Genomic DNA, 15,239 nt, shown 5'->3' with positions numbered 1-15,239 from the left:
GGTTTCAGGGTGTTACTGAACCTCTAATAGCCTTGGCCATCTTTGTGGAGAGCAACAATTCTAATTCTCAAATCCTCAGAGAGTTCTTTGCCATGAGATGCCATGTTGAACATCCAGTGGTCAGAATGAGAGAAATATACTTAAAGCTGCTAATTTTAACTGCTCTAATACAAGATACACAAGTTTGTATGGTCCTGACAAGCAGACAAAAACAAACATGATGAATAGTACATGTGGCTTTGCATGGTTAAACAACATACTGCTGTTATCACTTAGGGTGTACTCACTTTTGTTGCCAGCTATTTTGACAATAATGGCTGTATGTTGAGTTTTTTCAGAGGACAGTAAATCTATACTGCTATACAAGCTGCACATTGACTACTCAAAAATATATCCAAGTTTTATTTCTATAGTATTGTCCCATGAAGATTCTGTATTCTGTATTTTTATTGCTTTCTTCTCACTGGCTGCACATAAGAACAAACATATAGTGTATTTCAGTTCACAACAAATGATTTATCCAAAATGATCCTAACTCAGTAGTTACCAGTTTAAAACTGTCAGATAAACTGTCCTTCACCGAGTAAACTAAATTGGAGTAGTTACTGAATCTCAAATACTAAACTACAAGCTGTCAGTTCATTTAGTGATGCCTCAAAACAAAGTATGTTTAGTGTACTTAAGGTTTGTAAAACTTCTGCCCTCTATTTGAAGTACTGATATACCAGTAATAGCATCTAGCTATGCATGTGGAGTCTCGCCCTTACATGTTCATTAAAGGACTGTGTAGGAAATAGTAATTAAATAAAACACTATTGATAATTTTAGTATTGGATGCCCTCAAGTCATCAATTTTTAAGTCTGTATTTAGGGACTATGAGAGTTAGTTATATAAACAGATTGATTCATTTAAGTTCTTATCCCACAGGGCAATTTCTTCCAAAACATAGGCTCGATTACGTTATTCGCCGTCTTTGGAACAGCGATTTCAGCCTTCATCGTGGGAGGAGGAATCTATTTCCTGGGCCAGGTATCTTCTTACTGTTTGGTTCATCAACAGCTTTTCCCATGTCTTTCCATGTAAATAGACGTATAAGTGAGTTCATTAAGTGGTTTATCTAGTTTGACTAGTTGGCACACCTCAACAGCTTCTTTGGTATGATTTCTCAACGATTATGACTGTTATGTTTCCATGTGTCTTCAATAGGCTGATGTTATTTATAAGATGACAATGACAGACAGGTGAGATTTTTCCTTGTGCAGTTTCTGTAACTATTGAGCAAAGTGTTTCAAAAGACTTTGACATGTACGTTCATGTCTTAATTTTTTCCCTCCAGTTTCGCCTTTGGGTCTCTGATCTCCGCAGTGGATCCAGTCGCCACTATCGCCATATTCAACGCTCTGAACGTGGATCCTGTCCTCAATATGCTGGTGTTTGGAGAGAGCATCCTAAACGACGCAGTGTCTATTGTATTAACAAAGTACGCCAAACTCTCTTTCTGTCTTCCATAAAATCATTTAGACAGTTTTACAAACCCTGGTGCTAAAACATATGTGCAATCTCATCCCCATTCTCCATGTTTCCACTGAAATAAAAATAGCTGTGGCCAGAAAAATCACCTCTGCATCAGCCTCTAAAACCTGCTGGTCTCAAACCAGGACCTATTAACTACTATTGGCCATGCATTATATAATTTCCTCAACAAAACAAAACTAGAAGACCTCAAAACTGCACATTTTCTTATTTTTTACTTGTTCTTGATTCAAATGCAGACTGGTTCAAGAGAGCTTCGTAGACAACCTCTACTCTATAGGGAAAATATTTTGTTGTCCATGGCAATAAATCATATCTTGTGGGAACTTTTTTTTGGATTACTTCTATACCATCAATAGCCTCTAGCTATGCGTGTAGAGTCTTGCCCATACAAGCCCTACATACCACAGATGTTAAATCCAAACACTTACTAATTTTATAATAGCAAACCATTTGCAAGAAATATGGTACCATTGGTTGCCCTCAACTTTTGAGTCTTTACTCAGAGATTGTATTGGCTGGAAGTGGACGAGACCAGAAGCCAGACACATTGCATTTACAAATGGCTGCGCCCGCTCTTGTGGGGAAAAAAAGGTGGATAAACAGATTGATGAATCATGTTCTTATTCTGCATAGAGTAATTTGTTCTAAAACATAAGCTCCATCATCATTGCCAAGGAATTTCAATAGCATACAGTGCCCTCCACTAATATTGGCACCCTTGGTAAATATAAGCAAAAATGGCTGTGAAAATACATCTGTGTTGTTTATCCTTTTAATCTTTCATTCAAAAAATTCACAAAATTCTAACCTTTCATTGATGTAAAATATTGGAAAGTGGGGGGAAAATCTGGTTATGTAATAAATATTTTTCTCTAGTTCGTGTTGGCCATAGTTATTGGCACCCTTGGTAAATATAAGCAAAGATGGCTGTGAAAATAAATCTGCATTGTTTATCCTTTTAATCTTTCATTTAAAAAAAATCACAAAATTCTAACTTTTCATTAACAATGGAAAGTGGGGGGAAAATCTAGAAAATCTAGTTATGTAATAAATATTTGTATCTAGTTCATGTTGGCCATAATTATTGGCACCCAATTATTACAACGTCCTTTATTCAAGATAAGAGCTCTGAGTTTTCTTCTTTAATGCCTGAAGAGTTTGGATAATACCTAACAAAAGATCAGAGACCATTCCTTCATACAGAAACTCTCATTATCCTTCAGTTTCCCAGCTTCATGCTGGCACTTCTTCTCTTTAGTTCACCTCATGCATTTTCTATAGGGTTCAGGTCAGGGAACTGGGATGGCCATGGCAGAAGCTTCATTTTGTGCTCAGTGACACATTTTTGTGTTGATTTTGATGTTTGCTTTGGATCATTGTCCTGATAGAAGATCCAACCACAGCTCATTATAGAATTCCTAACATATATAGTCAGGTTTAGATTTTTTTTATCTGTTTGGTATTTGCTAGAATCCATTATGCCATGTATGTGAACAAGATGTCCAGGACCTCTGGCAGAAAAATAAGTCTAAAACATTAAGGATTCAGCAGTATATTTCACCGTGGGCATGGGGTACTTTTTGTCCCTGTTTGTACCAAACTCATTAAGTGGGTTTACTAATGTGTCAAATGATCTGTGCGTCAGGTCTTAAAGTGACAGCAGCATAAACCTACTGCCGCAGACTGCATCATAATCAAACTACAAAAGAAAAAGAGAAAATCACTCACTGTTCTTGATTAAAGCAGTTTAGTAACTATAATAAGAATCATCTATATTTAATGTATACAGTGAAGATTGTAGAGTGTTTTATTTTTACATTTATTACTTCATTAAATGTTTGTAGTAGGCTATTTCTATGGTAGCCTTTACTATATAGACCTGAACAACTTGAATTTAAAAAAATTAGAATTTTGATTAATATATTTATTTATCCTTTTGCTTGTAATTAATCATTAGACTTAGTTTATTTTCCTTCAGTAAGCTTGAGAATGGTTTACTTACTTGGGTGTGCATTATTTTCTAATAATTTAATGCTCCGTTGTCAATAGACCAATTTGGAGTAGATGTTACAGTTGTCACTTGCAGCTGCACGTGCATTGTGGTGGCAGAAAAATACTCATTAAAACCATAACATTTTACATTTACCTATTTTATCATTTTTTTAATATGTTGTTTATATTGTATTTCGGACTTTATAACTCAATTTAACTCAACAATAGCGAGTTTGTCAGTTCTGAGGAAAAAAAAAAAGCCAGAAGTGTGGGATATAAACTCATGATTTTGAGCTGAGGAGAAATGGGAAAATGTATTTTCTTATCAGAATTGACCTTATGCACGGAGCGTTCTTTAGAACTTCCGCATAAAGATAAGCCAGCTCGTAAACTTCCGCTGAAGCTCATATTCTATGTGCTATATATTAGGTGGACACTATTGAGACTCATCTACTGCCCCGTTCTTATCAGAAACTGAGAAAAATTATAATTGCAACATTATAAACAATGTTAGCGGCATGAACATTCAGATTCATATTATTTAACAACATATAATTTAAACGCGGAGCCTGGCAATCCCGTACTCTCTGTATCTGCACAGTTGTACATTTAAATGCTGACAGCTAAACACTATCATAAGGTGTTTAAGCTAACGTTAACTAGCTAGCGATACTTCTCTTCAAGGACATCTTAATGGAATTCTAGATAATCACTAACTTGCCTTCATAGTCATGAACACATTTTTAAAATCTTGCAATATTTTAAAGCCTTTTTTATTTTCTAACTCTACAGCTGTGAAATAAAATGTACTTCAGGGACTCACTTTTCATTCATAAAAACGGCATCGGAAAAAAAAATGGCTTTTCACGGAAAACAACGTCTATTTATGGAATTACCCATATAACCAATAGATGGCAGCAGAGGATTATTTATTGTGAAGCTGACTTTTAAAATCCCTATATATTTTTCAAGACGTCTTGCTTTTTGATTTATTATAAAATTACTAGTATAATAAATTGTAGTATTATTGATGGTATAATAATTAATGCACTCAATATGAATCAATATGAATTTGAAATATTTTATAAAATTTAATAACTACATCTTTTAAGTTTTATCTTGAACTGTAAAAGCTATTTAATAGCCTATATTTAACCAACACAAACTTGCTACTGCTGTAGTTCTGTTACTGTGAAATTAGTCTGAATCATTTAAGCTCTTTTTTGACATCAGCTTGTCATTTGTTTGGTCCGGTTATTACTGTCAATCATAGCAGTGACTCGCGCATATTTAGCCGATTTACTGGCGTATTTTTTTAAACTGGCATTTTTCATTCTTGAAACGGTATACATGGACGTTTGGTCCTCTTAGACAAACAACACTTTTCTTCGATTGTGAATGTATTATGTAGAGAAAACGAACAAAGTGCGCTCATATTACGCCACAGTACAGTTGACCGGAAACGTCTTAGCTGGCTTGAGTAAACAAGGAAGTAATTCGTGCATATGGTCAATTGTAAGATATTTATCATTATTTATTTTATTATTTTATTCCATGGCTTCCATAGACTGCAACTTGAAAACTGTATTAACACTCACAGCCTCATTTTCATCCAAGAAAAAAAATGTAAAATGCCCTGTCTAAGGTCTAACCATTCATCATATAAACAGGGATTAAAGTTCTCCATCGCTACGACGGATTTTCGTTAACGTATACTTAGTTATTTAAAACGTAATATTTCATTATTAAAAATGTATATTTAAAACATTTATCTCAACATGAATTTATTTGCACTTATGCCACCTCTGAGCCTCATTAAATGTCTGAAATTGCACCTACAAGCCACTTTTGTATTCCTTTGTGCCACCTCTGTAGTACAAATTATTTTTTATTAATACTAATTTTATATGATTGGTGATTTATTTGTCTTATTCTGCTTTATTTATTTATTTATTTTTATTTGACAGATAATGACATTTAATAAAAATTAAAAAATGCCATTACAAAGGTAAAAATAAACTGCCACTGTAAATCACGTTAATGAGTCAATTATCACCTCAAGGCTAATTTTTTTATCAGAATTTCTTATTATTGATCAGAAGATGCTTCTACATTTTTTAAATTAGGAGGACACGCACTATAAGGAAAAAAAACTGCTTATAAAGTGGGTGTGTGACAGGTATGGCTGTGAAATGGTGTTTGGCAAAGATTTTTTGGAGGAAAAATTTTCAGTCAGAAGATTTATTTCTTTATTTTTTTTTTTTTTTGCTTTAATCCCTGTATAAAGGCCAAAACACAGCCACAATCAGAGATAAGAGGTGCATTTCCTGCTCCTCAGGTCTCATTCAATTAGCTTCCTACCCAACCCATTGAATTTATACATTTACTATAACAACAAATAAAGTCAAGTCCTGTCCTGCCCTGCCCTATAATTTTTCACATTCTAAAAGCTGTTTCACTCTGAAGTATGTCACAATACATAAATCAAGTCAGCCATAACTTCTGTTACATGACTTTAAGTTTGCTGAGCAGGACACTGATCATGAGATGGTGTGAAATCAAAAATATAAATGGCAATATGCAATAGAGGTTTGCTTTTGTTACATTTAAATTGTCATTGCCTTATTCTAGTTGTAAAGGTTAAACAAGGTTAACATACTGACAAACAGTAGTGTTTAGTTGGACTCGGACTCGACCCATTTGGACTCGATTGGTTAAAGACTCGGAGTCGACTTAGGTGGACTTGAACCCAATACTAATATAGACACACATCCTTTTCAAGGCAGATTTGTAACATCTTTAGTTGATTGGAACTTCTTAATTATTGTCCTAATGGTGGAAATGGGGATTTTTAATGTTTTAGCTATTTTTTTTTTTTTACAGCCACTTTCTATTTCGTTAAGCTCAACAACCTTGTTCTGAACATCAGAGCTATATTGTTTGGTTTTACTCCTTTATGATTAAGAGAATTCGGCCTTTGTGTTCCTCATACTTATAATCCTGTGGCCAAAATGCGTTGGAGAAAAACATTTATTTCATAATGTGAGTTTCCGCTATTTTCAATTGTTCTACTGCAATAAAAGGTTAGAATTTTAGTTGTGATTTTTTTTTGAATGACAGATCAAAATGATAAACAATGCAGAATTATTTGTTTATATTTACCAAGGGTGCCAATATTACTGGAGGGCACTGTATATCATTTATGTTTCACTTGATGTTAATGAGAATTTGATTTTTACCATTAGGTTATTGAAAGCTATTGGTTTTGTTAACTGTAGAAAATGGGAGTAAATGTCTTGAATATAATTTTTACAGTAAAAAAAAAAAATAGATAAACTAGAAAATCCTTCTTGATTTAAGAATTTTCAGATATTTTGACTGGAAACAAAACATAAAAATCTGTAAATAAGTTTTTTTTTTTTTTTGCAGTGTAAATGTCTTAAATATAATTTTTGAATATGAAAAATAGATAATGCACTTTATTTTCAAAGTCATAAAGCTTGCTTGCTTATTTATTTATTTGTTTATTTATTTATTTATTTATTCATTTATAATTTTAAAGTACATTTACATACATTACCGGTCAAAAGTTTGGGGTCAGTAAGAGTTGTAATGTTTTTAAAGAAAGTCTCTTATGCTCATCAGTGCTGCATTTATTTATTTAAAAATATAGAAAAAAACTTTAATATTGTGAAATGTTATTACAATATAAAATAATGCTTTCTGTTGTAATATACTTTAAAATTTAATTTATTCCTGTGATGCAAAGCTGAATTTTCATCAGCCATTACTTCAGTCTTAAGTGTCACATGATCCTTCAGAAATCATTCTAATATACTGATTTATTATTAGAATGATCTATATTGGATTATATATTGCAACAGTTGCCCTGCAAAGTATTTATTTAGAAATTGTGATATTTTTTCAAGATTCTTTGATGAATAAAAAGCTCAAAAGAACAGCATTTATTCAAAATATAAATATTTGCTATCACTTTTTATCAATTTAACACACCCTTGGTGAATAAAAGTATTAATTTCTTTCAAAAAAAAAAAAAAGAAGAAGAAGAAGAAAAATTTACTGACCCCAAACTTTTGACCGGTAGTGTATGTGACCCTGGACTACAAAAAGACAAAAAAAGCTAGACAAAACTAAATAAATAAGCTTTCAGTTGACGTATAGTTTGTTAGGATAGGACAATATTTGGGAGATACCACTATTAGAAAATCTGGAATCTGAGGGTACAATAAATTTTAAATATCGATTATCAAAGATTGGATGTATTTATGGTAGAGAATTTACAAAATATCATGCATGATCATGATCTTTACTTAATAATATGATCATTTTTACCCAAACAATGTATTTTTGGCTTTTGCTACAAATATATCCATGCTACTTTAGACTGGTTTTGTGCTCCAGGGTCACATATAGAAATCATCTCAAAACATTTCAAAGAGCAAAAGCGGTAACTAAATGCATACTAGTTAAAAAGAGTTTACAGACACTCTGGCTGAGTTTCGACCAGCAACATTTGCCAGAAAACGCTGTGTGACAGGAGTTAGTTGCAGTTTCTGATATCTCATACATTTACTGGCCGTACATTGTATCTCAGCAGGCTTCCATGTAAGTGTGTCAGGCACGTTTTCCTTTTCTAGTTTGTGGCCAAGCTGCCGTTGGCCTTGTGGCCTACAGACATCCTCATTCTGTCAGTTTCAGCCTTCTGCTCATTTTCTGCTTCCACGTCCCATGATTTATGACCACATGAAAGTGTGCTTTACTCTTGTGTGCTAAATGCGTTAGGATTCATTCTCAACTCTTGTGGCAAAACCGTTCTCCTGGGTGAACACGACCATTTCGTGCGAGAGGCAAATCTGCTTTTACATGCAGAAATACCTGTATTTACTTTGCAAATGCTTTAGGCTCATAGTTTTAATATTATTATTCATATTTTTTTTGCTTTAAAGTGCTGGAAATATCAGTTTTAGGTTACCAAATGCTTCCTTTGCAAATTCTCTAAGGAGGCCTAAAATTGAGTTTTGAAATGGATATCTTTTACTGGCACACTAAAGAAAATAGTTTTTGACCAACATCTCTGTGCATTTTACAGATTGTCATGAGGACTGAGAAGCCGTTTGGTCTTCAGGACGCCCTGTGTAATTTGGCTTATTCAGAAGTCAACATTTGGTTAGTTCTTGAGAAAAGCACAGTTGTCTAGAACGTCATTGTGTGGTGTAGTATAAATGTTTGTCTTCACTGGAACAGCCGGACCCGTTCATTAGAATGAGGTGTCCTCATTCTCTTGGCCATGTAGTTGATATAAATGCATGGGTGTTTCATTATTCCCAGCAGCATCAGCAAGAACTTACTTCATTCTCAGATCAGGAGATACTCTAAATATTCATTAAAGGTGACATCATGATGCATTTTTTTCTTATATATATATTCCACACTTTTGTAATTCTGATTTTCTTTTACATAAAGTAATCATACATTTTAGTTAGCAAAACAGGCTGTTTACTTCTAAGCATAAGAGAGTGGGTAGAAAATGTTCATGAAATACATTTTCTTTTGGTTTTCCAAGCCTTAACTAACCTAAGTTCAGTACAGGGTTTCCATGGGTCTTTGAAAGCCCTGGAAAGTTTTTGAAAATGAACAAGAAGTTTTCTGGAAAAAATGTCCATATTATTCCCTCCGGTCCGCCAATGTATTATTTCGCTAACACTTTGTGGCCTATGCATACTAGCTTGCCTAATTTATGTTAGTTATGCACAATTACTGCAATTAGAATATCAGATCTCTGTCATATGGCCAAAAATAAATGCAAAAAAGTGTTTTTTCTTGAAACAAGCAAAATAATCTGCCAATGGGATAAGAGAAATAATCTTGTTTTCTGTTTGAAAAAAAAAAGTGTTTGCTTACCCCTTTGGTAGATTAAACTTATTTTTTCTGAAAACAAGACAATTTTTTACTTGTCTAGAAAATCCTTCTTGATTTAAGAATTGTCAGATATTTTGGCTGGAAACAGGACAAAAAAAATCAGTAAATAAGGTTTTTGCAGTGTAAATGTCTTGAATATAATTTTTGAATATGAAAAATAGATAATGCACTTTATTTCATAAAGTCATAAAGCTTGCTTGCTTATTTATTTATTCATTCATTTATGATTTTGAAGTAAAATGTAATGTGATGGCCTCCGAAAGAAAATGGAGGCCTGCCAATCATAACAGATGTCATTTACATATGTGACCCTGGACCACAAAAGACCCTGGACAAAACTAAAAATAAGCTTTCCATTGATGCGTGGATTTGTTAGGAAAGGGCAATATTTGGCTGAGATGCAACTTCTTGAAAATCTGGAATCTGAGGGTGCAACCAATTTTAAATATTGAGAAAATTGCCTTTAAAGTTGTCCACATGAGTTTCTTAGCCATGCATATTACTAATCAAAAATTAAGTTAGGATATATTTACAGTAAGCCATTTACAAAATATCTTCATGGTTTACTATTTGAAAATCTGGAATCTGAGGGTGCAACAAATTTTAAATATATATGTTGTGGCCTATGCATACTAGCTTGCTTGATTTACGTTAGTTATGCACATTTACAGCAATTAGAATATCAGATCTCTGTCATATGGCCAAAAATAAATGCAAAAAAAGTTTTTTGCATAGTTGTGTTTGACGCATGAACTGTAACAATGTATCTTACAAGGTAACAAAATGTAACCTTGCTCTCCCTTGAAATATGTCCCCACATGAAGTGCTTGAATTTGAGGGTATTGGAACTGGAAAGTCCTTGAAAGGTCCTTGCATTTTTTTTATTTACCAAGGTGTGGGAACCCTGTCAGTGGAAAACATGATAAAAACAAAATATATGACATTTCGAGTGTCTTAACGGACCTGTTTGCTTAGTCATTTAGCACTCTGTTGTGGAGGTCTTGCCCCATAAATTATTTACAAGCCCTGTTCATTCTTAAATTGGCCATTAGATCAATGTACATGACACATTGTGAGACATTACAAGAAGTGACTAATCAGTGAAATTAAACACCCTTTAGTTGTCAAAATAATTTTCTTGTGTTTGGACATGTCAAGCTGATTGAGTTCTAGGAAATATGGTTCCTTTGTAACAGGGGTGCCCAACCCTGTTCCTGGAGATCTTTCTTCCTGCAGAGCTCAGTTCCAACCCTGATCAAACACACCTGTCTGTAATTATCAAGTGCTCCTTCAGATCCTATTTAGTTGGTTCAGTTGTGTTTGATCAGGGTTGGAGCTGAACTCTGCAGGAAGGTAGATCTCCAGGAACTTTGCTTTATAATAATGTGCGGTAGCTGAACTTATGATACATGTGTCAATACCTTTCCTCCGAGCTTTTGACTAATGGGAGATTACAACTGTGGATTTGGATCAGGGTGGCAGGGCAAATCCTGAATTTGCTGAGCACGACTAAACCAGATCCATATATAACATGAGCATTTCTATCTTTATAACCGGCTCATACAGTACGTATGTGTACATTTTTACAGTGTCACAGCATTAAGCAATGTTTGAAATGACTTTTATTTTTGTGCATGTGTTTTACATACACGGTTAATATCAGTCTACTAGGCAATACACGGCGTGATAGAGGTTTTGTTTTAGCAACACGATTGTATTCAGCTGTCTGTGTGCGTTTAGTGTAGAAACTGCTGATTCGAATGGAATCTCAAAACCTCATCATTAACCGCTGACCTCACACTCAGAGGTAATGCTTGAGGAGTCCTTGGACTGTGACGTGATTGTAGCATTCTTCAGTGTTTTGCAGGGCATTTGTCGATGGGACATTTGGCCCGCATGTTACCTGTGTTTGCATAGATTCACACAGGTGTTCTCAGTATGAATGTGACCGAACGTGACAGCTTCATGTATCTAGATGAAGTCATGTTACAAACGAGTTGAACAGGAATGGTGAGACATGTGGTCTACTGCAGCACATACTGACTCTTATGTATCTTTAGTCGCTCAGTGTGGCTTTACAGTGTCTGTATTATGTGTTTTAACCTTTTTGAGTCTTCATGTGTCCCTTATTGTCTCTTTTCGTTCATCTCATTTTACGTAGTTTTATCTATTTTGTTTTCTCCCTTTTTTCGCTCTCGTCTTGTCTCGTATCTCATCTCATTTGCTGGCTCATCATATCTTTTTTTGTCTAGACTCATCTCTTCTTGTATCTTCCATTCTAGTCCTGTCTCACGTCTTTGTCTTGTATTCCTCTTTTTGATGTTTCATGTTCTTAGCTCACTCCTCATCTTGTCTCTTTTGCCTCATCTCTTCTCATTTAATTTTTTTCTTCTTTTTCTCTTCTAATCAAGTCTCTTATTTTCTTGTTTTTTTTCTTGTGTTGTTTCTTATCTTGTCATTTCTGATTTCAGCTTGTCTCTTCTCTGTCCAAATCATCTGTTTTCTCTTGTTGTCTCTTCCATTCTTGTCCCTTGTGTCTCTGTTGTCTCTTCTCATCTAGTCTCTTCTTGACCTTTCATGTTCTCTGCTCACTCCTCATCTTGTCTCTTCCCAGCTTGTCTCTTTTGCGTCATGCGTCTCATCTCATCTCATTTTGTTTTTATCTTGTCTTATGTGTCTCTTGTCTCTTCTGATCAAGTCTCTTATTTTCTTTTTTTTTTTTCTTGTGTTGTTTCTTGTCTTTTCTGATTATAGCTCGTCTCTTCTCTGTCCAGATCATCAGTTTTCTCTTGTTGTCTTTTCCATTTTAGTCTGGTCTTGTTTGATTTGTAGTCTCTTCTTGATGTTTTTTGTTCTTTGTTTGCTTCTCATCTAGTCTCTCCCCAGCTTGTCTCATCTCATCTCATCTCATCTCATCTCATCTCATCTCATCTCATCTCATCTCTTCTTGTTTCATTTTTTTCATCTCGTCTTATGTGTGTCTTGTCTCTTCTGATCAAGTCTCATATTTTCTTTTTTTTTTCTTGTGTTGTTTCTTATGTTGTCCTTTCTGATTTCAGCTCATTTCTTCTCTGTCCAAATCATGTTTTCTCTTGTTGTCACTTCCATTCTTGTCCCTTATGTCTCTGTTGTCTCTTCGCATCCCGTCTTATTCTCTTCTCATCTCATTTTCTCTTTTGTCTTCTTGACGTTTCATGTTCTCTGCTCACTCCTCATCTTGTTTCTTCCCAGCTTGTCTCTTTTTCTTCATGCTTCTCATCTCTTCTCGTTTAATTTTTTCATCTTGTCTTATGTGTCTCTTGTCTCTTCTAATCAAGTCTCTTATTTTCGTCTTTTTTTTCTTGTGTTGTTTCTTATCTTGTCTTTTCTGATTTCAGCTCATTTCTTCTCTTCGTCCCATCTCTTTTTGTCTCTTCCATTCTAGTCTTGTCTCATGTCTTTGTCTTGTAGTCTCTTCATGTTCTCTGCTCACTCCTCATCTTGTCTCTTCCCAGCTTGTCTCTTCAGCCCCATGCTTCTCATCTCTTCTTGTTTCATTTTTTCATCTCGTTTTATGTGTCTCTTGTCTCTTCTAATTAAGTCTCTTATTTTTTATTTTTTTTTATTTTTTTTGTTTCTTGTCTTTTCTGATTATAGCTCATCTGTTCTTTGTCCAAATCATCTGTTTCCTCTGGTTGTCTTTTCCATTCTAGTCTGGACTCTTGTCTCATGTCTTGTTTGTTTTGTAGTCTCTTCTTGATGTTTTTTTGTTATTTGTTTGCTTCTCATCTAGTCTCTTACCAGCTTGTCTCTTTTGCCTCTTGCATCTCATCTCTTCTTGTTTCATTTTTTTCATCTCTTGTCTCTTGTCTCTTCTAATCAAGTCTCATATTTTCTTTTTTGTTGTTGTTGTTTCTTATCTTGTCCTTTCTGATTTCAGCTCATTTCTTCTGTCCAAATTATGTTTTCTCTTGTTTCACTTCCATTCTTGTCCCTTATGTCTCTGTTGTCTCTTCTCATCCCGTCTTATTCTCTTCTCATCTCATTTTCTCTTTTGTTTGTTCTTTTATCATCTAGTCTTGTCCCATTTGTTCTCTTATCATACTCTTTGTCTTCTTTTGTCCCATCTCTTCTTGTCTCTTCCATTCTAGTCCTGTCTCATGTCTTGTAGTCTCTTCTTGATGTTTCATGTTCTCTGCTCACTCCTCATCTTGTTTCTTCCCAGCTTGTCTCTTTTTCCTCATGCTTCTCATCTCTTCTCGTTTAATTTTTTCATCTTGTTTTATGTGTCTCTTGTCTCTTCTAATCAAGTCTCTTATTTTCGTCTTTTTTTCTTGTGTTGTTTCTTACCTTGTCTTTTCTGATTTCAGCTCATCTCTTCTCTTTGTCCCATCTTATCTTGTCTCTTCCATTCTAGTCTTGTCTCATGTCTTTGTCGTGTAGTCTCTTCATGTTCTCTGCTCACTCCTCATCTTGTCTCTTCCCAGCTTGTCTCTTTAGCCCCATGCTTCTCATCTCTTCTCGTTTCATTTTTTTCATCTCGTTTTATGTCTCTTGTCTCTTCTAATTAAGTCTCTTATTTTCTTTTTTTGTGTGTTGTTTCTTGTCTTTTCTGATTATAGCTCATCTGTTCTCTGTCCAAATCATCTGTTTCCTCTGGGTGTCTTTTCCATTCTAGTCTGGTCTCTTGTCTCATGTCTTGTTTGTTTTGTAGTCTCTTCTTGATGTTTTTTGTTATTTGTTTGCTTCTCATCTAGTCTCTTCCCAGCTTGTCTCTTTTGCCTCTTGCATCTCATCTCTTCTTGTTTCATTTTTTCATTTCGTGTCTCTTGTCTCTTCTAATTAAGTCTCTTATTTTCTTGTTTTTTTTTCTTGTGTTGTTTCTTATCTTGTCTTTTCTGATTTCAGCTAATTTCTTCTCTTTGTCCCATCTCTTCCATTCTAGTCTTGTCTCATGTCTTTGTCTTGTAGTCTCTTCATGTTCTCTGCTCACTCCTCATCTTGTCTCTTCCCAGCTTGTCTCTTGTCTTCTCTTTTCATTTTTTCATCTCGTCTTATGTGTCTCTTGTCTCTTCTAATCAAGTCTCTTATTTTCTTTTTTTTTCTTGTGTTGTTTCTTATCTTGTCTTTTCTGATTTCAGCTTGTCTCTTCTCTGTCCAAATCATCAGTTTTCTCTTGTTGTCTCTTCCATTCTACTCTGGTCTCATGTCTTCTTTGTTTTGTAGTCTCTACTTGACATTTTTTGTTCTTTGTTTGTTTTTCATCTTGTCTATTCCCAGCTTGTCTCTTTTGCCCCATGCTTCTCATCTCTTCTCAATTCATTTTTTCATCTCGTCTTATGTGTCTCTTGTCTCTTCTAATCGTATCTTATTTTCTTGTTGTTGTTTTTTTCCTTGTGTTGTTTATCTTGTCTTTTCTCATTTCAGCTTGTCTCTTCTCTGTCCAAATCATCAGTTTTCTCTTGTTGTCTCTTCCATTCTACTCTGGTCTCATGTCTTCTTTGTTTTGTAGTCTCTTCTTGACATTTTTTGTTCTTTGTTTGTTTTTCATCTTGTCTATTCCCAGCTTGTCTCTTTTGCCCCATGCTTCTCATCTCTTCTCAATTCATTTTTTCATCTCGTCTTATGTGTCTCTTGTCTCTTCTAATCGTATCTTATTTTCTTGTTGTTGTTTTTTCTTGTGTTGTTTATCTTGTCTTTTCTGATTTCAGCTCGTCTCTTCTCTGTCCAAATCATCTGTTTTCTCTTGTTGTCTCTTCCATTTTAGTCTTGTCTCATGTCTTCTTTGTTT

General features: G+C 34.5%; 1 protein-coding gene across 1 annotated transcript in view; it reads left to right on the top strand.

Moving 5' to 3' along the window:
* slc9a8 (solute carrier family 9 member 8) overlaps nt 1-15,239 on the top strand; it is a 57,452-nt gene that overhangs the window by 34,207 nt on the left and 8,006 nt on the right. Inside the window, exons 6-8 of the mRNA XM_073823171.1 lie at nt 929-1,030; nt 1,208-1,242; nt 1,338-1,481. Coding sequence (XP_073679272.1) covers nt 929-1,030; nt 1,208-1,242; nt 1,338-1,481 — 281 coding nt within the window. The remainder of the gene's footprint in view (nt 1-928; nt 1,031-1,207; nt 1,243-1,337; nt 1,482-15,239) is intronic.

The sequence above is a fragment of the Garra rufa genome, chromosome 18 (genome assembly GCF_049309525.1).
Source record: "Garra rufa chromosome 18, GarRuf1.0, whole genome shotgun sequence".
NCBI lineage: Eukaryota > Metazoa > Chordata > Actinopteri > Cypriniformes > Cyprinidae > Garra > Garra rufa.
This window is presented reverse-complemented; position numbering and strand designations above follow the sequence as displayed.